The sequence below is a fragment of the Strigops habroptila genome, chromosome 7 (genome assembly GCF_004027225.2).
Source record: "Strigops habroptila isolate Jane chromosome 7, bStrHab1.2.pri, whole genome shotgun sequence".
Taxonomy (NCBI): Eukaryota; Metazoa; Chordata; class Aves; order Psittaciformes; family Psittacidae; genus Strigops; species Strigops habroptila.
In genome coordinates, this window is record NC_044283.2 from 69,438,409 (window position 1) to 69,465,285 (window position 26,877).

Below are 26,877 nucleotides of genomic sequence, written 5' to 3' on the forward strand. Positions count from 1 at the left end.
GCAGCCTTCCCCTTCTCTCTTGCTCTGCTCCAAGTCTGTTCCGTGCTTCTGCATCTTGAGTTTAGAGGAAGCCCTGCATGCTTTGTCTCCTCAAGATCCTGCTGCAGCAGCAAACACTCTGTCAGTGTTGCTTGATTAGAGGCAGTTAGTAGAGTGAATGTACATTCAGCATACTGATCCTGAAGAGCTTCAGGTCAGAAACTTCAGGTTCCTCTTCAGTGGGATACGTATGAAGATGATGGATGTTGGAAGGACATCAGACATCAACAACTGTAAACTATTTGAGGTAAGCAACATCTCTTTGAGGATCTCAAGGAAAAAGCAGACAACTTTCTGTGGATGGAACAAGCACAGCTGCTAGTAACAAAACTCTACACTCTTCCTAAAAAAAAAAACCCCACCTTCCTTTGCATTTTAATAGTTGTAAATAATCCAAATTAAATGCTGATTTTAAGCATGAAAGTTTTTTCATATCATTGCAGTGAAGTGTTTATGTAAAAACCCAAACAACACAGCTACTGTGAATTCTGAAACACTGGGCAAGCATACTGCAAAAATGTACAGCGTTTATTCACATACAGACAAAAAGGCACAAGTCTACTGAATATTTTAACAAAAAATACAGCTGTCTTCAACTAGGTCTTTATAAATACTTCAAAAAAAGGGAGAAAATAAATACAGATTGGGCCATGTAATATAAAATAGTCATCTCTACATATACTTTTTATTTCTGTTTCTCTTCATGCACCTTTCTTAATTAATTTCAGCTGAATGGACACCAAAGCTAGGCACATAGTGAAAAATCTTCTGTACAAGATTTTACAAATGTAATGACAAATCTCCTCAAATCTCTGAAATTAAGATTTATACACAATATGGATAACCCTTCATTTAGGTCTGTGCGAGTTTGGAGCCTAACAAATGGCATTCCAGGCAACTTTACAGAAGTTCAACTAGCCTACAGTTGGACAGAATACACCAATCATGGTCAAAGATCTGTTGGTCAGTCTGCACAAGGGAAGGGAATGCTTGTAAAAACAGAAATGCAGCAAATGGTTCTATCACAATAAAACACGGGGGCAGGTTTGTACTGTCACTGCTGTACTTCCGACACCTCCTCTGCTGAGAGCGAAGCGTGGGGGACAAACCTAACCTACAGAGCTGAGCATCTTGCAGTCCTACAGCTTTTTGGTTCAATTTAACTTTAACTGTTACAAAGCTTATTAACCTAAACGGCAGGGAGCAGAACAGGTAAGGCATTAATTCTGCACAACCTTAGCGTTCATCAAAGTGCAAATTAACAAGGTACCTCCTTCAATCTGGTATGAGGTTAAATGTTTACTTAGCATCAAAATTTAGATGACTCCTTCTATGGCTTGACAAACTACTCCCTCTGTGGTTACAAGCTTCCTTATTACAGAAAAGCACAGTGCCCATTTGGAAAACCTTGCTGCATGTTGAGCAGAACCTACCTGCATTCACCTGTTGTCTGTCTGGTGGTGGTCGATCAAGTAAGTACTTCTAACAAATCCCAAGAATAACTCTGTAACTTCAGATTCTCCAGTGCCATCTGACCTTCACCTCTGGAAGTCCTGACATTAACTTCTTGGGACAAGCAATGCTATTTTAAAAGTACACTATCTTATGCACAATCCCCCTCCCTCTATAAGGTAAGACTTTGGAGTTGTAAAACTACAGATAGGGATGCAAAACTATAGACAGTTCAGTTGAAATACTTGATTAAGTAAGTGATAACTTGCATAGCAAGATAGGGTGTTAATAAGCCTTGTTTGTTTGATTGAATCCTCTGGAAGACTCAGTTATGGCAGACTTCTGCTGGGCTTTAAACATCCCCTGCTCAAGAGGCAAGGGTCTAACATTAAAAAGTGAGGGGGGTAGGAAAGGAGGGGGTTCTTTATACCTGACTTTGTGTAACACATTGCTGCTTCGGCTTTTTCACCAGCACAGGCCTGACTTACAGCTATGCAGAATTCCAAAACTTGCAGGCTCCTAAGACTCCACTGTTAGATGTGCACTCTACTCGACCCAACAGTACCCTAATGATCTGTTCATATTATTGCTCCTAGCTTACTAGTTATTGCCATTTGCAATTATTAAAAAAGTATACAACCAGAATACGAGATCCCTCTTCCATCAAATCTAGTCCAGAATAGAATGAAATAGTTTTTTCTTCATTTGACTGTAAAGAGCTAATCACAATTTATTGCCTTTCCATTTTATTCTATTTAAAAATATATACTCATGTCCATTTTAAAGCAACCCTTTAGTGTCCTAAGCCTGGCTTTCCCAGTACGTACCATTAGTGCATCTGCGGTGGGCTTTGGGAAATCCTACCAACTAGTGCCTTTGCAATTTCTCTCTGGAGTTGTCACCATACTCCCAGAGGCAGGTGACTGACTAAACGGTGGTGGGTTATTTCATGGGGTGCTGTAACCCACAAGCTTCCCCCCCACCTCCCCTTCTCAGAACTGAGCCATTTTGAGAATGTCCTCGTGCTCAGTCGGAGTCTTTCCCAGTTGCTGCAGCGTAAGACAGCTGCAGCCCTGACCAGTCCCTTCCTCCTCCTCCAGCGTAACACCATGGTTAAATCTGGTCACCTCACAGGCATATGTACATGTAAACTCTGGAGCTTACAGAGGGGTTTGAGCTGCCACCTCTGCTGAAACTAAATGCAACAGGAAATATCTGCAAAGAGAGGAGAAAGACTACCACCAACCAAGGTAAGTCACCATTTGTAATGAGATACTTAGCAGTGCAGTATGGTTAAACAACCACCTTCCATTCAGTACATGATAGTTATAAATTAAGAGCTTGTGCTTTTCCAGAAGGCAGGAGAAGGGAGTAAAATTTTATCAGTGCTTTTTAGCTAAAAGGGATTAATGCAGCCTACTGCCCCCTACCCACCCTAGCCCCTATTAAAAGGTTTCTGTGACTTATTTTAGTGTTCATCACAAATCCCATCTTGGTAGTGACATTGCTTACTCAGGAAAGTTGCAAATAAAAGAGATTCAAACTTCTCACAGAATGAAAGGGGGGAAAAAAAACAGCTTTAAGTGCATGTAAACATGTTTATACAGCTCAGGAATAACGGGTTATCAACTTGTCAGTCTATAGCTAGGTCTAAGAACTCTCCCCTCTCAAACCAATAAATAATGTGGAGTTGGCTTGTAGGCAGTGACTCCGTGTCCCTGTGTCCAGTCAGGATGCCAGGATGCTTCTCCTGATAATGTCTGTCCTTCTGCTGATAGTGCTGTTCGGACTGAGCCTCTGCTGCCGGCACTTCTTTTCGGCCACTTCAGTCTCTGAGTCACTCATTTCGGCATCAGGGATGTACCCATCATTCTCACTGTCGGGCTTGAGCTTGCTTTTTGCCCTGTCCTTCGGGGAAACTCTGCCCAGGTAGCTGGAGTTCTGGCAGCAGGTCTCCTCTGGGCTCTCACCCTGCTGTTGCCTCTCCCCCTTCTTTGGAATTCGGAATCCGCCCCAGTTTTTCACTGGGCTCGTGGGTGTCGTAGGCACTTGAACTACTGTCTGATTAGAGTTTACTTTGACAAGACCCCCGTTGCATTTAGGCACTATATCCCTCCGCGTGCCAGGTGCTGGCCTACCACTGGAGTGGTTCACAGCCCTTTTGTTTTCCAATTGCCTCTGAGAGAGTTCTGTAGGTCTCAGTGGTTTGTGGTTGTGTTTAGAAGTCTTTTCTTTTAGCTCTGCCTTGGTCACCTCGCACTGTGGACGATTGTCTCTGCTTTTTCTGTGGTCTGGTGTAACTATGCCATTTTTCTGCTGTGCTGATGCAATCCGTGTTTCTGCAAAGGTCTTGTCAAAATGTAAAAAGCTCCCTGGAGCTGCACTGCCCTCCCTTTGGCCGGGCTGCCTCAGCATGGCTTTGCTGTCATTCCCCAAGCTGTCCCTTACTCTGTCCCTCTTGTGTGGTTTTTTCAAAGAACGGGTTAGAGACGTGCCCATCTGTTTCCTGAAGAATGCAGAATGCCACTTCAGATCCTCTATCTTAGGGGCATTGGGGCCCAAAGATGGACTGTTGAACAGCACTGTGTTGTCCATGGAGGAGAATGAAGAAGGCACACCTACATGTAAACAAAGTAAGTTAAAGTCAAGGAATTCCAAAGTTTGGGTAAATACCACTTTTGAATATACCTATTTTAACTCTGTTCTTCACAGAACCTGGTGTGTTCTTTGACAATCAATGGGTATGTGGTTGTCTATCCAGCACCTTTACATCACAGTTATGTGGCTATGTCTTGGTTTCACAACGCACTGCTGGTGTAGTTTGCTTTCCTGTAGCTGTGCTGCATCCAGTTACAACTGTAGCAAATATAAATCCTAGCACTACTGTAGCCACGAAGACAGACCCCAGGGCAGGGAAGCAACCAGCAAGTAGATCTGATTGATTCTGCCTAAAATGTGATTTATTATTACTGAATAGTTTAACGATAATCTAGTTAATGCAGGTAACTTACTTTGAGAATATTAATCTTCCTGAGAAACAACTACTGTCAATGAAATTAGGCAGAAAAAAACCCCTACATTTCGTTTTAAAATCAGAGTGTTACCTTTTCAAAATTCATTTCTTTTAACAGCCACCTGTGATGCAAAGAAGCACATGCTAAACACTAATGCAGTGGCACTAATAAACCACAGACTTACATTCAGGTACCATCTGGTACCTCCTAAGTCATGTCTTCCTGTCACAAGGAGTCATTGAAGAACCACACCAGACAGAAGCTGAAGCCACGAGCCACTCGGTGCCCCTTGCACAAGAGCATAGACTTACCAGTTCCTACAGCAATGTGCCCACCATTACAGCTCCACCCACCCACATCTTCTCTTCCAGTCTGCTGAAGCATGGTGGACTACACAAGATCTTAATGAGAATAAATGAGGTCCTGTTTATCCTTCAAAATTAGCTACTAGCCTGTAGCCAAACCCTTCAATGCTTGTACCTGTGGTCTTAGGTGAAAAAGACAACACTGAAGCATACCTGAAACTCTTTCTTGTTCCAGCTGCTTTGCGTAGATATTAAATATCTGTTCTTGAACTTTGCAAACAGATCTCTTGATTTTTTCCCTTCGGGTCACCATGTAGGTGAGATTACGCACCTAGAAGACATCAAAAGTTGTGAGTTTTACAGGAATTGTGTTTCTATAATGTTGTCAATCTGCTCTTCAAATTAATTCAGTTTAAGTACTATACACCATTTAAACAAGTTAGTAATGTATCTAAATTTTAACCTTCTTGAACATATTTCTTACAGAAGAGTCTTAAATACCATTTAATTGAGAGATTATTCTCCTAGAGCTCATTAGCTCCTTCTCTCCCAGTGGAGGGAACTGCTGAGAGGTCCATGTGAGTGTTTCCAGGGCTCCTCGCTCAGCGTGGTGCAGCCACGAGCAGTGGTGCCCTGCGCATTACAGCCTTGCAGGCTGGTCTCGCAGCCACTGTAGGAGACACTGTACATGTGTGACCGTGTGTGCTGAGGTCATGCTCTGTTTAACGCTGCCAGTCCCATGAGATCCAGCATGTTTAACTGTCTGTCATTACTCTGTGGATCTGAATTAGCAGGGATCTGTCTGGCTGGTCCCCTTTCTGAGACAGTCCCTGGCCTTTTGTTCTTTGCCTTGTCTGATCCCAGCTGCACAACAACTACATCATGTCCATCGAAGTACCTCTTCCGTAAGCTGGATGACATGATTTCAGACTGTTTCTAGATGGATGACACTGTCACTAATGTCACTCATAAAGTTGGGTAACTTGATTATCTTGAAGAGGAGAAAAAAACTTAGGCTTTTTTTTCTGTATGTCCAAGATAACTTGGATTAAAATCAGTAGGAACAATGGAGTAGTAAAATATGACTGGAATGATGTATCTGGTTTTGACATGGCACTTTAAAATGGAAAGTATACATACAGAACTATCTAAGAGCCAGAGACCACAGTGACAATCTCAACTTCTTTAGCTGATCAAAGAGAACATGAAAAGAAACCTTGAGCACACAGCAGAAACAACAGATGCCATCTCACCAAGCTAGAGAAGGATCATGGGCTGCAAGAAACTAAAGAAAAAACTTCCAAAGTAAAATTGCAATGATTCCTTAGAAGAGTAGTTAACCACTGGGATGCTTTACAAAGAATGCAGTAGATGAATGAATACCCGCTGTCCTGGTTTAAAGACTATGTAATATTCTGGAAGAAAGGCTCCAGTTCACCCACAGGTTCCTGTGGCTGAGGTAGGAGCCCCTGAGCCAGGTCCTGTACAGGGCCTACACAAGCCATATACTGTATGGACATGAAAAGCTAGAATTATTTCAGTGCTCTGGCTCTAACATATCTTAAACTCTACTAGTAAACCCAAATAACCCCAAGAGGAAGGAATTCAGGTCATTACAAGATCAGATGTACTTAAAACACCAAACTGATCCTACTGAACTGCTCTTTAAACATTCAAAACCTGAGTGCAGTATCACATGCCTCCCAGACTGGTGTCTGTATGTGTCGATGCTATGCTGTGCCAATGAAAACACAGATCTGCTGCAAATCAAAGTAGGGTTCAGAATCTTTTCCTTCTTGTGCACCAGATGAAAGGAGCAGAGAAAGCCCTTAAAGGCTAGAAAAGCTCTAGGTACGTGGAAATACAACAATCCAGTGCCTATAGGGAGATGGATACTATCAGTGAGACCTGCTGGCCTCTGAACTAACCCTCTGTTTGGAATGGGTAACTGGTGCCCTCTGTAGAAATTTAGTGTTCATGGTCTTCTCTGACAATACCATTTCAAGTGAGGATGCAGCATGATGTACCTGCATGCAAGGGCAAGTAACTGAAAATGTAGTTTAGAAACCCAGCTAACGAAGGGCAACACAGCTTAAGCATGTGCAGGCAGTGCTGTGCCTTACCCGCTCTAGATCCTGCCGGAGGTGTGTAAAGAGCTGCAGCCTTCTGAACAGAACATCCTGTTCTCGTTTGGCCAGATTGTCCTCTTCATCCTTCTTTGGAGTAATCAAAGGCTTGTTGAAGTTGGCTTTTCTCTTCAGCTTCCAGTACTGGTAAAGGAATTCCACCATCTCCCCTGGCACCCGCAGCACTTTAGCCACTTCCACAGACTCAACAAAGGTATAGAACTCATCCTCCAGCTGCTGGAGTTTCTGTTTGCGGAGGCTGACTCTGTGGGCCTCCTCCTGGTTTTGAGCCATGCTGTGGAAAGGGTCAATGTGGGCAGGAAGAGAGCTCTCCTGAATCCCATTCCCATTCTCTTGACCTGGGCTTTCACTGAAAGTCTCCTCATCCACTTTCTTGGTGGAGCTGTGCTTGGGACAGTATGACTTAAACTTCACCTCATCGTTCTCTGCCAGGATGGTTTTCATCTCCAAGCCACGGTCGAATGCGCAGGTAACATGAAAAGCTGTTCTGCAGTTCTTCACCGAACACTACACAAATTAAAATAAAATTAATCAAATACAAATTTAAGAAGCCACACTGCCTAAAACTATTCATGAAGCCAGGACTGCTTTGGAAGAACAACCCTGTAACCGTGCTCTGCTTCTAAGCTGCATGTACTTCCTCGCTCTCTTTTAATTAGGTTTATGATTTTGTGCTTTCAGGCCAGGTGAGGACGAAGTGGCCCGGTGGGACAGAAGTGGTTAACCCCTCCCTCGCCCAGCCACACTATTCAATAAGCAGCAAATCCACGAGCGGAGCATTCTCACTGGCACTGGGCCACGCGTGTAAGGCAGTGTTACGCAAAGGAAATCATTCCCCTTCGTGCCAGCAAGAGAGAGGGAAAAACATCCTGGGGGCTCCAGGCCAGTCTGATACTTTTAATTAAAAGTCTTTCCTAGCACCTGGACCTATGCTACCCAAAAGGCCTCAACTGAGGGGAATTTTCTTTTTCTTCCCATTATCCTTATAATGTCAAATATTAAATTGCTGTCAATCACTACTTCACTGACTGCAGCCTTTGCTCCACCTGGGAGATGAGGAGAACAGGAAATTCCATTTTCTGTCCTTTTTGTTCCCTCCCCGTGAATCCAGCCATCATGGGGTGATGGGCACTAGTTCAGCTTGTTTAGCACTTCACTTCATTTGTATGTAACTTCCTCTTGCAAACTGCTGTCATAGCTATCACCAGTCACAAACTGAAAGGTTTAAATATATATGTGGATGTATATACCCACAGGCATACATATGCAGTTGTATCAACTCACACCTCAGCCTCCAGTGAAGCAAATTTAGAGTGGAAATGAACATTGGTGCTATTAACGAGGAGGAAACAAAACTATGCTTAACCCCAGTCATCTAACCTTAAAGAGAAATAAATGCACTGCACAAGGATGTTTATACAGTGCTTTGTAAAGAAGCCAAATATCTTTCTCTGCTGGGTTTTCCTGCTCAGCAGCCAGATGACATATAAAGGTACAGCAGAGTTTAAACTGCAGAAGTTTCAAATGAACATTCTTTAATAAAATTAACATATAAAAGGAATTAAAAAAATTACCAAGCCATCTTTAGCCCTTTCCTGTTACCAACAAGCAGGGCAAAAGCAGCCCTGCTGGAACACCGCACAGTCCAGATGTGTACTCCAGTCACAGTTTCCAAGCTGCTCCCATTCAGAATAATTAGCTTAGTGTTGCTGATGTTTTTACTGAGAGAGCAGGGGAAGCCTGTCTCATCAGGAGGAAATCTGCTGAACCTGGGAGAACACAGTGTCTCGGTTTTCCCAGCTTGCTGCGGTTGCTCCCTGCCCAGGCTCACACACACTCCAGCTGCCAGCTTTTCTGTTTGCTGTGTCTATCTCCCATCTCTGGAGAATCCATCTCCCCCAGTCTCTCCAGTTAATGCTACTTCCTCTCCACTGCAGTCGCTCTGTGTAATGTTCTTCTCTGCTGTATAAAATTTCACAACACAAATCTATGTATTTCTCACTGCTAGCTTTAACAATACCAAAGATTTACACTACTGCTATAAGATGTCAGGCACAACTGCAGTTTTTTGTCTCTTTCCCCATAATCAAATGCAGAGCTGTCTGAAGTGGCAGCTGTCATGTCTGCATGTCCTCCTGTGTCAACACTAGAAAGGGAGAAGAAATATGGAAGGACACCCCCCTCTCCACCACACTGAGATACGTAAACACTCAAGCATTCAACTTAAACTACCATGAGTTACCCCACAGAATGGACAAAACAGCTTCCACCAAGTAAGAGGGCCAAGAGGAAGGGACAGCTGTGCAAGGAGGTATTACGATCGTAAATTTACATGCTGTGGACAGATTTATTTACTTAACATTTACTATTTTATACATTCCTTAAATGGGAACGGACTGATAGGTTCCACTGGAACTACTGCTGCAGTGCTGGTTTACAGCTTTTGCTGGCAACCTCATCAAATAGAGCAGAGGGGAAAGAGGAAATGGACAAAATCTAACTTCAAAGAAGAGCAGGACTTTTGTGTCTTAATGCTGGTCTGACCATCCTGGACCCTGCAATGTAAGGCCAGCCACAAAACAACGGACAGAGCTCTACTTCTTTAGAGCGAGTCACCTGTCTTCAGGCTCTCCCATCATTTGGTATAGAGTAAGCGAGGTCAAAGTTTTGTCTTGTGTTTCAAGAAACCAAGTATCTCCTCCTGCAAAACCTTGGGGCTTGGTAATGTGTTTCCTCAATCTAACTTAAAAATGATTCTTAAAATGTTCTTAAAATGATTATTTAACATTTCTGAGTGATCTTCCACTGCAGAGGATATGCAAGTGCTTTACAGGCAACAACCGAATATAACTATGCACGTGCACTGACACTGCCTGGTCTGAAATACCCTGGTGCAGGTCATTTCAGTTATTTAACAGCCACAGTTCACAGGCTATGGTGAGAAAGGCTGAATGCAAATGCAACCGAAACTGCAGAGAGAATTTCAGAAGTATGCAGTGAGACAAACTGGCACTGGCACAAGAATGGAAGTTGTTGGTGTGAAACCAACTGCTTTACACACAACTCCCACTGAAATACTCAACTTGTCTTAGAAGTCACTAAACAGGGACTAGCAGATAGATGACCTGGCTATTATTATTCAAATCTGACTAGACAGTAAGAACATGCAAACATTGAAAGCACTCTATACAGTTAAGTCCATAGTAGCAAACAGGAAATCAAAGAAAGTTTACGTGGATACAAGTTTTGTGTATCTATCATCTACTACAAACTGACAAAATGAAACACAGAGACACCTGTGCGATTAAATTACCTGTATAGAAGCTCCAACTTTTTCATTGCAAAGGCTGCACACCAGTGCCCATCTGCTGCTGGGAATGTGAGAAACCTTTGTAATGGGCTCCATTTTTTCTGGGCTTCCAATGCTCACCTAAAAGAAAAAAAAAGGTTAAAAACCACAGAGCGACCATTACACTGTTAATTGGAAAGGGATTTATCAAAGAAATCTAATTCCTTGTGTGCATGTGCAAAATGAGCATGTTCCAAGTTCCTCGATTTGTAAGGAAAGAAAAAAAATTACAATTCCTTTTTAAAAACATCAGTTCCTCACTGCATGAACAAAACAGTTTCAAGATGAAGCCCACCATTATCAAATTATCATGCAGGATGAGAACCCACAGGAGCTCACTGCCACATCCAAACCCTCCTGATCCACCTTTAATGTTCCCTTCACAAAATAAAGCAGTACTTTGTGTCCTTGTTAAAGGAGATTTGCCAGCAGGAAAGGCCTCATTTTTTGAGGTCTAATTTTGGTTGACAAAGGTAATGTAATTTCTTTATAGATCATCATTCTGGAATGTGATCATCCTGCCAGACTTTACACCTTATTGAAAATCCTTTATACTGTCTTACTGAGAAGTACCATATATTCGTTAATCTCATCGTAGCAACACACAGGAAGTTGAACCATGTTTTTATAACATCTCTCTCCCGGAACCCCAGCAGCCCAGCACTCCCAGAGGATCAGCACCTACCTCTGGAATCCACAGAGCACAGCTAACGTGGACCCACTTGGTGCCACTCCGAGTTGGCTTCATGGCTCCACCCTTCTTGGGACACAGCAAACACTTGGGCTGAACGCCAAGCGCACAGGTCCTGCACAACCAGCTGCCTTCTGGCACCTTCAGAATCCCGTAGCACGCCTGTATTCCACAGGGACAGAAAACAAGGGAATAACATGAATTTCTGTTACTTTTTAGCTGCTTACATGTAGCCTCTCACAACTTTCAAACCATTCTTTACGGGATTGCTAACACTACAGACACTTCAGCTTGTGGACGATCTCAGGATGCTTTCAAAAACTTAGCCAACCTCATTACCCATTCATTCCCTAGAAAGACCAGATGTCACGACCAGCTGTTAGGCAAAAACTTCTGCCCACATCACCTGGGAAAAGGAAAAACGTGTTTACCAGCCCGAACAGCAAGGGGATGCCCGACAGACAACCCTGCCAGAAGCCAGCTCCCATGAAGTTCAGTATCACAAAGACTCACATAACAGAGGCTGGGCTGTACCTAATTCAAAAGGCTAGAATCACCAATTGAGGAGCTTGGCTGTGCAGTACTCAATGAAACTCAGGAGCATCAGGTTTTACTTCTTATTCAGAGGGAAAAATGCAGAACAGCAACTAATTAATATCACTTTTTTCAGAAACTGCACCTTTATGGAGACCTCTGCCCACATTACTGTCAGTTTTAACCCTCTTAAGTTTCAGATTTGATGTGATCGGAGACTAAGGAAAGAGAACCACTACAGGTCTAAAAACGTCCACCTCACTGAGTATCTCACAAGAAAGCCACTGTACCTCACAGCTCTCGCAGGCGTACGTCTTTATCATTAGTACAACTGCATTTAAGTAACACATACATGAAAATGCCATTCTTGCTCACAAGACCACAGTTTTCTAAACAATGAATGGCAAAGCAAACTTCTTAGAGCTGGGAAGGAAGGAAGACTGATAGGAAGGCACCTGCCACAGAGAGAAGCATCCATAGAAAGAGATGTGCTAAAATTGAAGACTTTTTAAGTGGCACAAAAAGGTGGCACATAATAGTGCTTCATTAGCTCAGCTCTGTAAGTTCTCCATTAAATTAAAATGACTATAATAAATCCTCCCTGTGTCCCTACTGATTGCCTGAAAACCCTTTTTTCCCCTCCCTGCTGAGCCTCAGTTACTGATATTGAAGGTGTGTCAGCCCCACAAGTGTGCAGAGAGGCTACGAATATAGCACAAGAAGTGACCAGGTGAGAATGTGTAACAACACGTCTGTTCTGGAAAGGCAACTCCTCACCTTGTAACTCCTCCACAGATAAACAATACTACTTTTAATCTTATCATGATACTTCTAGAATCGCATGTAACAATTTTAGTCAATTACATAATTTCTGAAGTCATCCCACCACTCAGTGATGAACTCTGTGCAACGGAACAGATCAATGTCACTGGAAAAAATCCAATCTGTTATCTTCAATGGTTTGGAAAAGTTTCTGTCACCATCCCTACACCCCCCACTGTGCCCTGGCCACCATACCTGGTGCACACAAATATTGCATTTGTCACAAAACACCATTTCGTTGCCATCTTCTCCATCTGGGGACTGACAGACGTCACAGACAACATCTTCATCATATTCAATCCCAAGTCCTTCTTCCGTCTCAATAGCATGATTCATGTTATCATAGCATCGCTGTTCAAACTCCTCTAGGACCCTTTCCATCGTGTACTCGTCCAGCTCAGGCATCCCTGGGCAGCAGGGGAAAGAGCGATAACACACAACTCCAGCTTCTTTTTTAACAGCTGAGTAGATGCAGCCGACCCCCACACATGCACATTTCATCCCTAGACAACCTCAGCCTATTCCAGCATGAACTAGAGAAAGTGGAAAATAAAGTCAAAGTTGTCTTATAACTGTATTAACCTAACAGAAGTGGAATATCCAAACCAATCTTTCAAAATCCTGGGGAAAATTTCCATAAACTGATTTTGGCTTCCTGGTCTTGTTCTCATTTTTTTCTTCCGGTACAGCCCCGTCTATGGCTTTGGCTTCAATTTTGCAACCCAGATGTTGACTCTTTGGTGAAGGATTTGAGAGTGTTTTGAACCAAAAGCGATGGGGGCAGAGGGAGGAAATTATTGACAAAATCTGCTGCAATACTTAAAGCAAACTTGCAGTTTCTAACAACAGCTGTTGGTTTTTTTGTAACTTCTAACCCTAGAGGGTGCAACCCCAACTGACAATAAATTGGTTTGTTTTAACAAGTGAAAACACACTTGTAATAAATGCAACATCAAATCTGGGACTGGGTCTTTTCAAACGACATCCATCAGAAAATTATTCATGACACCGCAGCTGCAGGCTGACTGTATTATAGTATTCTATAATCTATCTTTGTTAATTATATTACCATTATAGACCTCAAAAATATCTATCATAGAAGCAGCAGGAAAGACACCAAAAAAGAGCATGGTGCTTACCCCTCTGGCTTCCATCTCTCACTTGCCACGACAGTGAGCTGGACGTAACACTTCCAGGTTGGCGCTACGCCGACCTTTACCACACAGTCATGCCACATAAGCCCCGGTGAAACCAGGACAGCTATGCTACTGCCAACACTCATCTTCCTTTTGCTAAGTCAGTTTAGCACAAGAATTTCCACATAGCTAAATCACTACAACGCAGCACTGGCTTAGGATATCCCGGTTTTGGTCTAATACCTAATGTTTCCTGTGACATACAGAAGATAGCAACCTTATAATGTGTGTTTTAACAAGGAAATCCTCCTTTCAGATTTCCCTGTGAATAACTGAGCCATAAATTCCACAAAATGAAGAATTAAAAACCTCTCTAGCTCTTGCAGGTCAAAGACAAACACTCCATGGAAGTACTTTCAGCTTCCCTTACTGGCAGGTACATCCCTGCAGCAGGGATCAATGCCTCCAGCACTACCCACACGGAGCAGCTGGAAGACAGCATGAGGAAACAAGCAGAATGGCCACCTCGGGGCTTCACGCACCTCCCCCAGTCACACCTCAGTGTAACACTGTGGCAGCCCTCCTCTGGTTCTGGCAAAACAGATGGACAAAGGGATTATATACACTGGATAGATGGGCATCAACTGAAAATCATAAAAAGTATTTTTAATTTTAGTTTGAAGAACGCAAAGGGGACTTGCTGTTGCTGTTTTCCTGAAGGTAACTTGGAAAAGTAACTTGAACTCTTGAATTATGAACTGTTTTGACTTTAAGTCCAACACTAAACCTGAGCAGGCCTGACTTGAGATCTGGAAAAAAGGCTTGGGTAAGAGACCAAGTCATGGCTGGGTCACCTGTTCCTTCAATATGTGGGCTTAACTCAAGAGTTCTAAATGGTCACTTTGTGGTTTACTATGTCTTGTTCCACGCCACATGTGGGCTACAGCCAGGTAAAACCCATATGACCACTCTGTAACCCAGAGTAAGGGACTGCCACAATGATGAAACACAACCCAACCCCACCAACGTTCCTGTTCTTGCCCTGCTTCCTTGTCCCTTCCCATGCACACGTCATCCTGCAGAAAAAGGAAGAGCTGCTCCCCCTGCAACACCTCCTCTTCTTGCTTCTGAACTGGAGCCCACAGTCACAGTAAGGTTTGGGAGGTTCCTCCGATAAATCACTACAGGAATTTCTTAATGTCTCGTTCCCTGTGCAACTGGGCTGGCGTTAGGCTCTCCAGACCTCCCAAGAGTCCTTGTTTACCTTCTTCGCACTCAACATTGCTAGCTAAAAAGATGATACAGGTATGTGACACAGAGAAAAATAAATAAATAAATGGAAAGGACTAACTGGGAAAACAATGAATGGTCTGCCTGATGCCCTCTTCAAGAAGCCTGATGGCAAAACGGGAACTCTGGGAGAATTCCCTTGTGAAATAGAAAGCAGCAGAGGAAGGAAAAAAAAAACAACCATGTGGCCAGATTCTGACCTGGACTAAACAGACACGACTCAGCAGTTACAAAAGCCTGTATCTTATGGCTTAATCACATCAGGCGTGGCTTCCCGTGGTTACCCCAACTCATATGATTACTATCTCTTCCTGCTGCTGCCCTCCCTCAAATTATTCTTAAACCTGTCAGCTTTAAAAATAAAGGACACAAAACCACAATCACTCATTGCTCACCCATTTCTCTGAATTCTTCATTGGCAAGCTGCAACCACGCTACGTCCACATCATTGAGATCATAGCGACACACGCTGTCTGCTAAGGTTCGAATGTCAACATAGCCCAGCTCCGGAGGCTCCGACCCTGATGAAACAATGTACTTCCTGGGGCGTGTAAATGTGACGGTTTTCGTCTCAGACACAACCCTAAAACAGACAGACAAGAGGATATCAGGTATGCTGGGATGCTGTGAGACTTGTTTCTAGAGAATTCAAACTGCCTGACTTTAAGTGACTAACCACCATCAGCACTCATCTGACCACCTAAGCAACTATCGTGCCCACTGAGGGAAGAGACAAGAGTACAGTGCACTTCCATAATGGACTGGCGGTATTAGAAGATGTTAATTGGAGTTGTCTAGAAACCCAATTCATTACCCGAATTCTAAATAAAACGATTACAGGATAGAGCTGTGTTTACTCTTACCTGAAATTCACACTTGTTTAAAGCTAAAGTGGGAACACTGTATTCATGTAGTGATAGCCACCATACACACAGATGTTGTAAGCTCTGGTTTACAGCCTTTTTTAAATCAATCTGTTGAACTACATTACTCGTTTGGATATCTACAATACCAAGATCATGAAAATTCAAGTAAAAAAAGTAGTACTTCCTGCTACATTTGAAGGGGGTTTTTTGTGTGTGTGTGCATGTGTGTAGCTAAGGAATTCCCATCCCTATGAAATTCAGAAGACCTTTCCACAGAGAATCAGTAACCTGCACTAACTTCACCTCCACTTACCCAAGCAGATCCAAGCTCCGGCATCCTGGGTCTGCATTTCCTCTTTCACATTCACTTAAGCCATGCTGGGCCAAGTGCAAATATTAATCAGCCACTGATGAAACTACCTTCTCTCAGGCTGTGGAGGCTCCAGCTGGCCAAGAACCAACCATGAAAGTGTATTTTAGCTGCAAGCCAATGGAATTTTTGTTCGACCACAGGCATTGGTTCAGGAAACAGTAAAGTACCTACAACATACATCACTTGTTCTAGGTCAGATTCCTGCAACGCCACAACCTTGCAAAGCCAGGAACTGGGGGCAAAACCACCCAGTTCACAAAGGACAGCAATTGTTCTACCAGCGGGCTGATGACTTGCCTCCAAACAGCAAGGTAACTCCATCCTGCTGCACAGTTCCCTCACTAGAGGACACTGCACTTTCTCTTAGTTAACTGCACACACTGACATTCAGTTTGGGTCAAATCCACTTCACCATGTAAGGCTGGTACCTCCAGGAGCGACAGGCCACGCTGCCAAGTGACTGCCCCCTGCAGCACCAGCGTGGATGATCTTTGGTGCGCAAGTGCTACCAGAGAGGAGATAACACTGCTCCATGTACACACAGCTTTCTGCTGGGAATGGGCTAAGCTCCACAACAAGCAGGCCATCCTCCACCCTGTTCTGCCTCCATTTGAGGTCCAACATGTTAACGCCTCCTCCTCCTATCAGAAGACCTTGATCTGCTGCTACTGCATCTGCATGCATTAATCTCAGTAAATCCTCTACCTATTTCAGTCTTCTGCACAGCCCTAAATCTTCCCCTCATCTAGCTTATTTCAGACAATAATCTGAGATATGGTGGCAACTGTAGGCAAGAGCCAAATGCTGAATTTGGGGCTTCTGAGGTGCAGAAGGGGACTGTGGAAGAATACAAATCTGAATGACCTTGCCAGCCTAACTGCACTGCCCAAACCAATCCCGGTCATGCTGCACAGTATTAAAATATTACAGACTATTACAGCTCACAGCAAATTTACTTGAAACTGGGCACTGCTCTCTGAATCTTCTGTACCAGGAATTCCTTCCTGAGTACTGCCCCATCCAGAAATTATAACCTCTGGGCTGCACCTTGCACATGCTGTCTAAACACCACTCTAGTGGCACAGGCAGTTTGGCTTCAAAACAAACCATTTTCATCTCTTTATTGCTAATAGAAAGAAGTAAAAAAATGCAACACTTGCTACATACCGACAAACCCATCCAACTGCATTATCCTCCTGACCATGCTTACATGCAATCACCACATGGACTCACTCCTTTCACCACCCCTCTGAACCTACCCCTGCTGCTCCGACCAGCCAAAACCTTTAATTCACCACTACATATCTTGCTGGCATCAGCTGTCTGTACTGTATTTTGCCTCTGTTCTACATCAGCTACTTTTTGAGTATTGCTGGTTCAACTTATAGAACATCTGCCTCCCCTCCCACAGCCAGGCACAAAACAGTTCCAGCTCTCCAGCATCACTACCACAGGGCTCTCTGAGTATTTTGTGAGGGAGCAAACAAGACAATAACCAGGCATCAGAGAGCCACTCCGAGCAGCAGGTGCTCACCAGCAGCACCATACAAGATAGCTCAGCAGCTAAAAAACAGTGATGTCTCCTGTGCTGATACCTACAACTGTGGATGCTGCCTTTCCCCATTTCCTTTAATACCTTAAATTTGGAGCAACATCTCTGTTGGTCACTGGCAGACAAAAACTCTCTCCTAAGTGAGTACCTGGATCCGATACAGCCACCAAACCACCTCCCTGAAAGATACAGGGTGGGGATCCCCTGGACAGTCTCCCTCTGCTAAAGCCCACAGGTCTCCCAGCGATCCTGCAGCCGTGGGAGATGCCTGAAGGAGAAAGCAGTGAGAAGACAACAACGTGAGCACACATGACCAGTGTGTGTGCATTTATGTAGGGACTGGTTGAGGTCAGCGTGGAGCAGGCTACGAGCACTGCATGGAAACAGTATGCTCCCATGTTCTAAAATGCACAGCAGAAGGAAAAACGTCAAGTTTTCCTTTGACCTCCACCTCCAATCGTTTGGAAGAAGAAGGAAGGAGAAGGTCTACCTGATGTGCGAGTAAAGCTCCTCACTGTACAGACCTAGCGGGGCTGTGCAGCGGTGTGCAGGCTGCTGCACAGAACACAAGCAGTGCTATACATTCCTGTAGTCCCCCTGCTCCAAGGTTAAAGACGGCAGAAGCAGTGTAGCATTTACCCATGATTTTTTTGCTGTATATCAGAGATCGGGCTGTTCTGGCCCTACCAGCACTGGTGGGTCATTTGGTAACACCTTACGGGCCAGCCTGGACTTTAATCAAAGAGATCAAGTAGAATTAAATAGCAATAATCCTTGTTCTTCCCACTTTCTCCAGCTCCAATCCCAACTAAGCACGAAACAGATAGCTGGGCTGCAGCACGCTCCTGCCCTTACAACTGTTTAATTTGAAACAGAAAACAGTATCCAAGTATAACAAACAAGGTAAGGAAAATAAGGGTTTCTTGGATAAGAGCTAGAAAATCTCACATTAATGTATTTAATTACATGCACATCTGGATGGTTCTTAAAACAGCTGAAATGTTGCACAACAAACCATTTCCTAAGGCAGTAAATGAAACAAAAAAATAACACAAAACCAAAATAAATGCTGTGTTTTCTCTAGCCCTTAAGTCTGGCTGTCTAACTGTTCCTTGAAAGGAACGCATGGCTTGGAACTAAACACGAGAAGCATTAGACAAGAGCTCTCCTGGCAACGCTGAGTGAGGTCAAGTCTGGACTTAAAAAGAGAAGCTATTTGTAAGGTTCTGTCATCACACTCCATCCTAACGTAATGCCAAAAATTACTCTCTGACATTCATATTTTAACACACAGTCAGAGCAAGCCTGACTCTTGACCTCTCTGATCATTCAAAAAGCTGAGGCAGGTTGCTCTTCATCTCCGAGAACCAAGACCTGTCTAGCTAGACACTGTGGAACACAGCTCAAGAAGCCGAGGCAATGTAGATACAGCTGCTAGCATAAATGTTTGTGTATTTATTTACATTCCTTCAAACTATACCTGGCTACTGGTTCTGGGATGGTCCCTGGGCTAACTGGCACCTGAACTCCCTTTTCCCACTCCTGCCTCCAAGGGTCTGCCAGCACATAGTATTCATCAGGGTTCAGCTGGAAGGAGTCATGTAACTTCATGGCAGTGATCAGGTCCGTTCTGAACACCTGCAAAGAGAGTGACCAAGAGAGAAAAATAGAGACACTGACATTTGATATTTACACTCTAAGATTCACAGCTTCAGGGTCACCATGGAGCGCAGCGTGGAACAAGGTCACTGTATCACCACTGAACTAACCCAGCCCGCTGCAGAACAGAAGTTTAGCTTCATTGCAGGGAAAGGGGTGGCTGAAGGTGCAAATACTGATAGAATGACTTCCAGCTAATTCCACTACAAGTCCTGGCACTCCCCCTGCACTGGAGGCATAATGCTAAAAGGTGCCATTCACTTTCACCTCTGTCCTTCTGCAATAAAAGCTGCAGGAGCTTTGAGTCTTAAAACAGCAGCACAAGAAAGACTCATTTTTGCTCCAAGGTTTGGGGTTTTTTTTCTTAATTATTGGAGCTCTGACTAATCCAAAGACATTCTAGAAATTCCCCGTGGTAGAAATCAAGGCGTGACTCTACCATGACCAGCCGCAAGAGGAAATTCTAAGGAGATGACTCTTTGTGCAAGTATTTAAAATAATAACCCAAAAGATCAAATAAAATAAGACCCAAACTGGAATTCTAAGGGCAGCTCCATGTCCAGCACAGGTGCTGTTGTTCCGTCAGCTGCAGACACCTCTGCATCATAGCTGTGAGTTTACTTTGTCTTTGCAAAGGCATCCACCTCTAAAATGAGCAGGATGTTTGGAAGCCTTTGGGTTAGGAGCTGTAAACAAGCAGTGATACTGTCTTCAAGAAGCCATAGAATGCAATAAAAAGGGATTCACTCTTGTAGTAGGCATGCTGTGGTACTGCTGTAGCAGCTTCAGCCTGGTCAGCCACTGCCTCTCAGCACTGCAGAACACAAAGGATGCTATCACAGGCAGCAGAACTACAAGCCTGCACTTGTTTATGCATCTTCCAGCTCTCCTCATCCAGCCCTCGCTGCAAGGCAAGGCTGCTGTGGAGTACAACTGCTCTCACCACTCCTCACCTCCACAACCACTCATTTTTAACTGCTCAATGCCGTATTTAAAGGAAAGGGTTAAAAAGCAACCAGGTGACAGAAAATAAGCACCACCAGGACAAGAAGAAGATAGGTAACATCTTAAGAAAAGCTTGCCTGCAGACTTTGCGGTTCTGCATCCACTCAGCCCCAGGCTGCGCAGTTACAAAGGAGGAGACATGATCTGGCCAGTGCTCCTAAATTCTCTTACTGGGCTGCTAGTGGGGCAAAGGGACCTAATCTCCCAGTCCCAGAGCAATGGCCACACTGTCCTACCTTAGCTCCAGCCAGCAGCTGCCTAGGGCTGAGGAAGAACCCAATCTATGCAGAGTGCTGATGAGGCAGCCTCCCAGGAAAGCCATTTCTGTCATACGGTAGTCACACACCTGAAACCTCAATAGATTCCCTACGATTTTTGGGAAGCACTTCAGGGAAACAGTAAAACTGATGGTTAATTACACTTCTGAGAATATTTCAAAGTGTGATTTGCCTTACCACACTGCACATCTTGGCACCTCTCCTGTCTCCCATCACACACACACTACCCCACTTCTGTCTCTGTCTGTTTCTGTTTCCACTCTGGCTTTGTCAAAAAACAGCACAAAATCATGACGTTTTTCTTAATGTTTGTCTTCACATGTTCAGAAAAACTGCCAACATTAAAAAATAAAGAATAATATTACCATATGAAGGAAAGAGCAAATGCAGGTAATGAAATATAATGAAATATTTTAAACAATCCAATTACAAGCCCTGTGAGGCTCCAATCAAGAAATAAAAAACAAGCCACGAAGTAAACTGGCTCACAAAACAAACAAACACAGCTGGTCAGGGGATTCTGCACTTCTAAGTGGTTTGATTTAAAGCAATCAAACGTCAAATGAAAAGAAGCCTAAAAATATAAAATGGGACACAAACCTTGCTCCATCCAAGAGCCAAAAGAAACACAGGCTCTCGGATAAATTTGTCACTCAACTCCCTCAGAAGCCAAGCTAATGCAGCACCTGGCAGCCAAGAAACTTCTTCCCAGGCCAGTGGCCCCGTGACACCATTCTTTCTGCTCTAATTTCTGATGCAATCAGACTGCCCCGAGCAAAGCAGAGCTTACAGAAGTGCTGGCTCTCAGAAGCACTGAACACTTCAAAGCTGAAGGGTGAAACTCTGGCCACGCTGAAGTCAATGGGAATTTTGCCACCAACTTCAATGAGAGAAGGATTTCACCCGGGGAGTTTAGCAAGTGTCACTTTCCTGCCAGCACACTTCTCATCAGAACAGCGTGCTGTGGTGAGCAGAGACGGTGCAAAGGGAGGGAGGCAGCGGGAGCAGGGAGGGCTAAAGGGATGTGTATGAGAAGCCCATCCAGGCTGAGAAGACAAGAAAGAACAGCACAAAACTGCGAAGATTCTGACAACAAATGCAACAACGGGGAGAAAGCAGAAGCACACAAAAAATCAACAGCAAGATTTGTAATTATCTCAAATTATTTCTGGATAGCCTTTCATGAGCTAGTTCTCAAACCTGTGTGTAAGGGGCTGCTTCTAAGGGAAGTATTAAAGACAACTAAGGAAAGCAAGCCCGTCACCAGGGGGCCTCCACATTCACCAAAAAAAGAAGGAAAAAAAAAAGAAAAAAAAAAAAGAAAAAATTTAAATAAAAGGTCTTTAATGGCCAACAATCAAAAAAGAAGACTGGAAACCACCAGTACTTGGTGTAGCTCACACTGAGCAATGAGAGGGATTCTTCATATGAAAACTCTTCTCCGGGACTTGGGCGTACTGTCATTGAGATTAACAAAGCAAGTTTTTACTCAACATCAGTCACTTACTAATGCATCAGAAATACATGTATTGGGCAAGCATGTTAAGCAAAGAAATTCCATCTCCCAACATTAATGCTTTCTTTGCAGCCTCTACAAAGTCTGCCGCGTAGCGTTTGCCTGAAGATAGGGAGATTCACCAAGAATACTTCCAAAGAACTGGATCGCGTTTATGTGTTACTAACAGCTGATCCATCCTGGAAAGTTCAAAGATTAGCATTTCTCTTGACAGGATTTCCTCAAAGCACTACACAAATCAGAACTGTCAGGAAGCAGACTTCTAGTTTGACAAGCAGTTTAACGAAGATCACATACCAAGATCCAGTACCAGCTATGCAATAAATGCACCTAATGTTAATTTTCGCTGTTCACAAATCAAGCTACAAATAAACCCTGATGCCTAAAATACTACAAGGAAGATTACACAGCTATGCTGAATGGGTGTCAGACTATAACAAAATTCACCGATAGAAACTGGTGCTGGCAGTGGCTGTGCCAACAGCTCAACTCCCTCAACTCCCGGCCAAAAAAAAACCCGTTGGGGGCGTGGGGCAGGTGCCAGCTATAATGTAGCAGAAAGAAAATAAAATGTAAATCAGAAGCAATGGATCCATTACCAGAACATGTATATGGCTTTGTACTCGATAGATATAACAAAATGCAAATCACATTCCAGAAATACCTCAGAAGGTTTCCGATCTTCATGCCTGGAACACGAAGTCCTCCGACGTCGAGATCTGGAATGCTGAGACCACGTGGACAGACCTAGGATACAGAAATGATCATTTGCAGACACTGCTGCCATCTATCAATAAAAGCCTTTGCTCTCTCCACACACCCAACAAGGCCAATTGACTTCAGTGCAACTGTATGAGTAAGGCAAGCCAGAGGCAGGCTCTATGACACACCTCCAAAGACTCTTCCAAAATGAACCGGAAAATAAAAGGTACTCAGTTGTAAACTTCAGTGATCGCTCTTCTGGTTTGGTTTTGTTTGTAATTTTCTACTTACAGAGGCATCGGCTGCACTGCACTTACCAGCCTTCCCCCCAGCATTTAAAGAAAGCTATCTCACACCATGCTTCCCCTTGAGCATCAGTAAACCACTTTCTGCAGATTAATCACTGACCAGGAAGTCTGCTGACAGCCATAAATGTACTCTTTCAAGCTAATGTATTAATGTCCTAAATATCTCTTTTGGTTACCCAAAGAGCAAGCCTCTTCAAAATGAAGCGCACTGCCACGCACACACAGCACAGCCCACAAAACAAGCTGCTGTCTCTTCTCCTGAGCAAATCTCTCAGTGTGGCTGCACAATTTTCATCTGCATAATTATTCATTACATTCCAAACAAATTATACCTCTTTGCCTTGAAACCTTTTGACAGAGTCTCTGTCAGCTTTCAGAAATATTGTAACAGGAGAAAAGCAAAAAGAGAAAGCACCTACACTCCACTGTCAAGGCAGTGCTTTGACACCAGAGTATATTATACCTGTGCCAATCAACTAATTTTAATTCAGGAAGAATTACAGGTACGGCACATACTTTCTACTCCCAACGACACAGCAGTAATGAGGGAAAAAAAAAAAAGGCCAATAAATCCACATGGGCTGGAGAGATGAAGGACCTGAAATAACATCTATATGATAGGGAAGCTAGGACCTACACACTGAACTCTGAACACAGATTTTGCAATTCTGGGCATTAAATATAGACAAACAAAACAGAACCGATGTGAAGGCCTTCCCACACTGCTCATTTCTCCACTGCCTGTGCACATAGATAGTAGGAGTAGAAAGCGTAAGCTACAGTCCATAAGAGCAACATCACCTTACATCATCCAGCACAAACCTCTTGGGGACCAGAAAGCACTGTTCAAAACCGGACTGCATAGGATGGGATAAGCTCTCAAAACTAAAAGTCATTTTCAAAGTGAAGCGACTGACCAAGATGCTCATTGGAAAGATGCAGATAGTAACAAGTCATCGGAAGAATTCATTAGGTTGTAGTTACGCTTTTGTCTTCTCTTTTCAGTTATACATTAATCTGCCCCAACAGAAACTGCTCTGTACACAGCAATGAGTAACAGAGGTTACACAGACATGCATAATGGTCAAATTGAAGCAAGGGAACAGAGCAAACAGCTAAAAATCTTCTGAGGTAAGAATACAGGAAAGATTATTTTAAGCACATGTTATCGTTTTAATACAAAAGCTGGTGATTTTAAAAGTTTTTTAAAAGTAATGGTCACTTGTCCTAAGCTCCTCTATTTCACTATTATAATTTTCTATTTCAGCGGGGGGGGGGGGGGGGGGGGGGGGGGGGGCGGGGAGAAAAAGAAGGAAAAAATCGACCAACTGCAATTTAGTGATCTGTGTGGAAAACCAGACTCCCAAGATCATTTAACCACCATTCCATTTAAACGTTCCCTTGAAAACTAAAGAAAAACCACAAGCAGCAGTATAAACTGCTTCTGAGGATCCTATCAGCCTTACCCAAACTCAACCTAAAAAAGGCAGAGGGGAATAAGTGTAAGCACTCACAAAGTGTCAGATATACAGCTAAAATCCATGACAGAAAACCAGATTTTTCCTGCACCACAACAATACAAATATTAACATTTTACCGTTTAGGCAGATGTGATTAATCAAGAGCCTCACTAGAAGACAGACCACATACATGCCCACCCAGACAGCAGTCAATTCTTGTGGTTCTGGTGTTTTCCATCAGCAAGACATTAACATCTGACCAACTATTTGCTACCGAGATATTCAGCTAGCTAGACCACTTCACCAGCAAGTCTGACACTTTGAAATTTCTAATTCATCTGTGGATTGGAGTGTTTTGTATACTGCTGGGCCTGGGGGACGAAGCCTGCAAGGCAAGGAATTAAAACCACCAAGCTGTATTGGCAAAGTGGTGTTTGATTCAGAAGTTTCCCTGGGAAAAGAGCTGGTGAGTCTGGAGGCTTTAATCCAGCTGTTCCCAAGTAACGCATGCATCTGGGAAAATTAGAGCAGTAGCAGCAGTACAATGTATTTCTGGATCTTTACCCATGTGCTGTAATTCAGCTCTGATGACAATTTATCATAAGCTGAAGACAAGTGAGGAAGCAGCATATGGGCTTGTTTGTTTGTTTGTTTGTGGGTATTAAAAGGTGGACTCCCAGGTCTCTCTCATGCCACAGAGAAGCCACAAAGGGTGAGGAGTAAAATAATCCCTGCCATATCTTCCTTCTCCATTTCTTTACTTAGTCATCTGCAGACGCTACACATCAAAACAGTGCCTTAAATGTGTACTTCTACATTAGGCACAGTCCATCTACACAAGGGTTATTAGGCCACCGGATCAACTAACTATCCCATGCAACATGAAAGGTCAACTCTTAGCACCAAAACTACAGAAACTTCATTTTAAATTACTTTTTTAAAGTGCTGTACCAACACACACGACATAAAATTTCCATGCATAAGGGACAACTCAAATGCAGCCAGCCTTCCTCAGAAGGTATTATGAGTATTTTTTCCATGCCAGCTAACTCCCTACAATGAATAAGGGAAGAAATAGTTTCTTACGTAGTTCTGTAATAGCTGTTTCCTTGCACATAACATTGGTGAACACACACTGAAAACATACAATTTTTTTTGTAAGTTACTGAAGAAGCTGTTCTATTTTTCTGAGCAGTGAAAACTGACTGTACATAATACTAGGAGAAAAAGGTGTAAGAATTTCTCATGGGACCGTGATGATACTACCCACTAAGACCCGTAACTGTAGCTAACAGATGACCTTTGGCAACAGCTTCGCTTCAACACGGAAAACATTTACTCACTGAATAAACAGAACCCAGCTATAAGGCAGCATTCACAGAGTCAAACCACCACCGCTTAAGACACAGAACTGCAAGGAACTGAAGGAGCTATCCTAATGATAGTAAATTATCCGGCCCATAACAGTATTAAATTTAATACTTTGGAAATCTCAAACCAGATTTTCAACTCTGCTCCCACTAAAATTAATGGCAAAGTATCACTGCCTTCAACAGTGCCTGGACCAGGTCACTGTATTACCCAAAGCTGCCTTCATTAATAAGGAATCCACCCACTCTGAGTACACCAATAAAAGTGCAGCAGGAAAATGAGGGTGTTATGTGTCTTTTCAGCATCCTTTCCATATTTTCATGCCTAATCCAGAAGAAAGAACTCACTGAAAGAAAAAGTTCATAGGCAATTACAACCGCTCCAGTGATGAATGATCTGATTTTTACATCCAAGCATGTGAAGTAAGAACCACTCCTGGATCGTACAGAAGGAACAACCTACTGTGGTCAAAACAAAGACTGATTCAAAACAGCTCTTCTGTGCTTGTAAAAGCACATGAACCTAATTGAGTTATTCTAGAAAGATTCCAGACACTTCTCACCAAAATTATCCTCTTGCGTTAAGTATCTAAAATGACTATATTCATTGACAGTTTTCTGAATACTAGCCTTAGTCTTTAACTGGATTAGGATCACCAAGACTAGAAAAACAACTAAAGATCAAGACAGTTAAACACAGTTTTGGTAAAAAAACAAAAACCATAAGGGAAGGCTGAATCACGGGGATTTGGCAGACATAAAACTTCTGTAAGATAACATTATATACCTCATGGGAGAAATGAGTTCTACAGCAGATGGAAAATTAATGGGATGTTAAGAGAGCCCACACTACCGAAAGCTGCCTGAATAACAGTGAATAGGAAGAGTACACAACTCCAAAGCACGAAACTAAGCAAACACATCCGGAACATACATCACTATTATCACTAGACATCAGAGATAAAAGGTGTCTCATTAAGTGCCAATCCTGTTACATGATTGTGGAGTT

General features: G+C 43.2%; 1 protein-coding gene across 7 annotated transcripts in view; it reads right to left on the reverse strand.

The window, feature by feature from the left end:
• Nucleotides 1-548: 548 nt before the first annotated feature.
• The window catches only part of JADE1 (jade family PHD finger 1), a 43,716-nt gene continuing 17,387 nt past the window's right edge, over nt 549-26,877 (reverse strand). For 4 of the 7 annotated variants that reach the window (XM_030493244.1, XM_030493245.1, XM_030493247.1 and 1 more), the window contains exons 3-11: nt 22,693-22,775; nt 19,051-19,208; nt 15,175-15,362; nt 12,549-12,760; nt 10,992-11,159; nt 10,271-10,387; nt 6,934-7,464; nt 5,024-5,141; nt 549-4,109 (exon numbers count right to left, since the gene is read on the reverse strand). In XM_030493244.1, coding sequence (XP_030349104.1) covers nt 3,220-4,109; nt 5,024-5,141; nt 6,934-7,464; nt 10,271-10,387; nt 10,992-11,159; nt 12,549-12,760; nt 15,175-15,362; nt 19,051-19,208; nt 22,693-22,775 — 2,465 coding nt within the window. In that variant the 3' untranslated portion in view covers nt 549-3,219. Of the gene's footprint in view, nt 4,110-5,023; nt 5,142-6,933; nt 7,465-10,270; nt 10,388-10,991; nt 11,160-12,548; nt 12,761-15,174; nt 15,363-19,050; nt 19,209-22,627; nt 22,776-26,877 lie in introns of those variants that run through there. The other 3 variants (XM_030493250.1, XM_030493249.1, XM_030493248.1) reach the window with 2 other exon arrangements.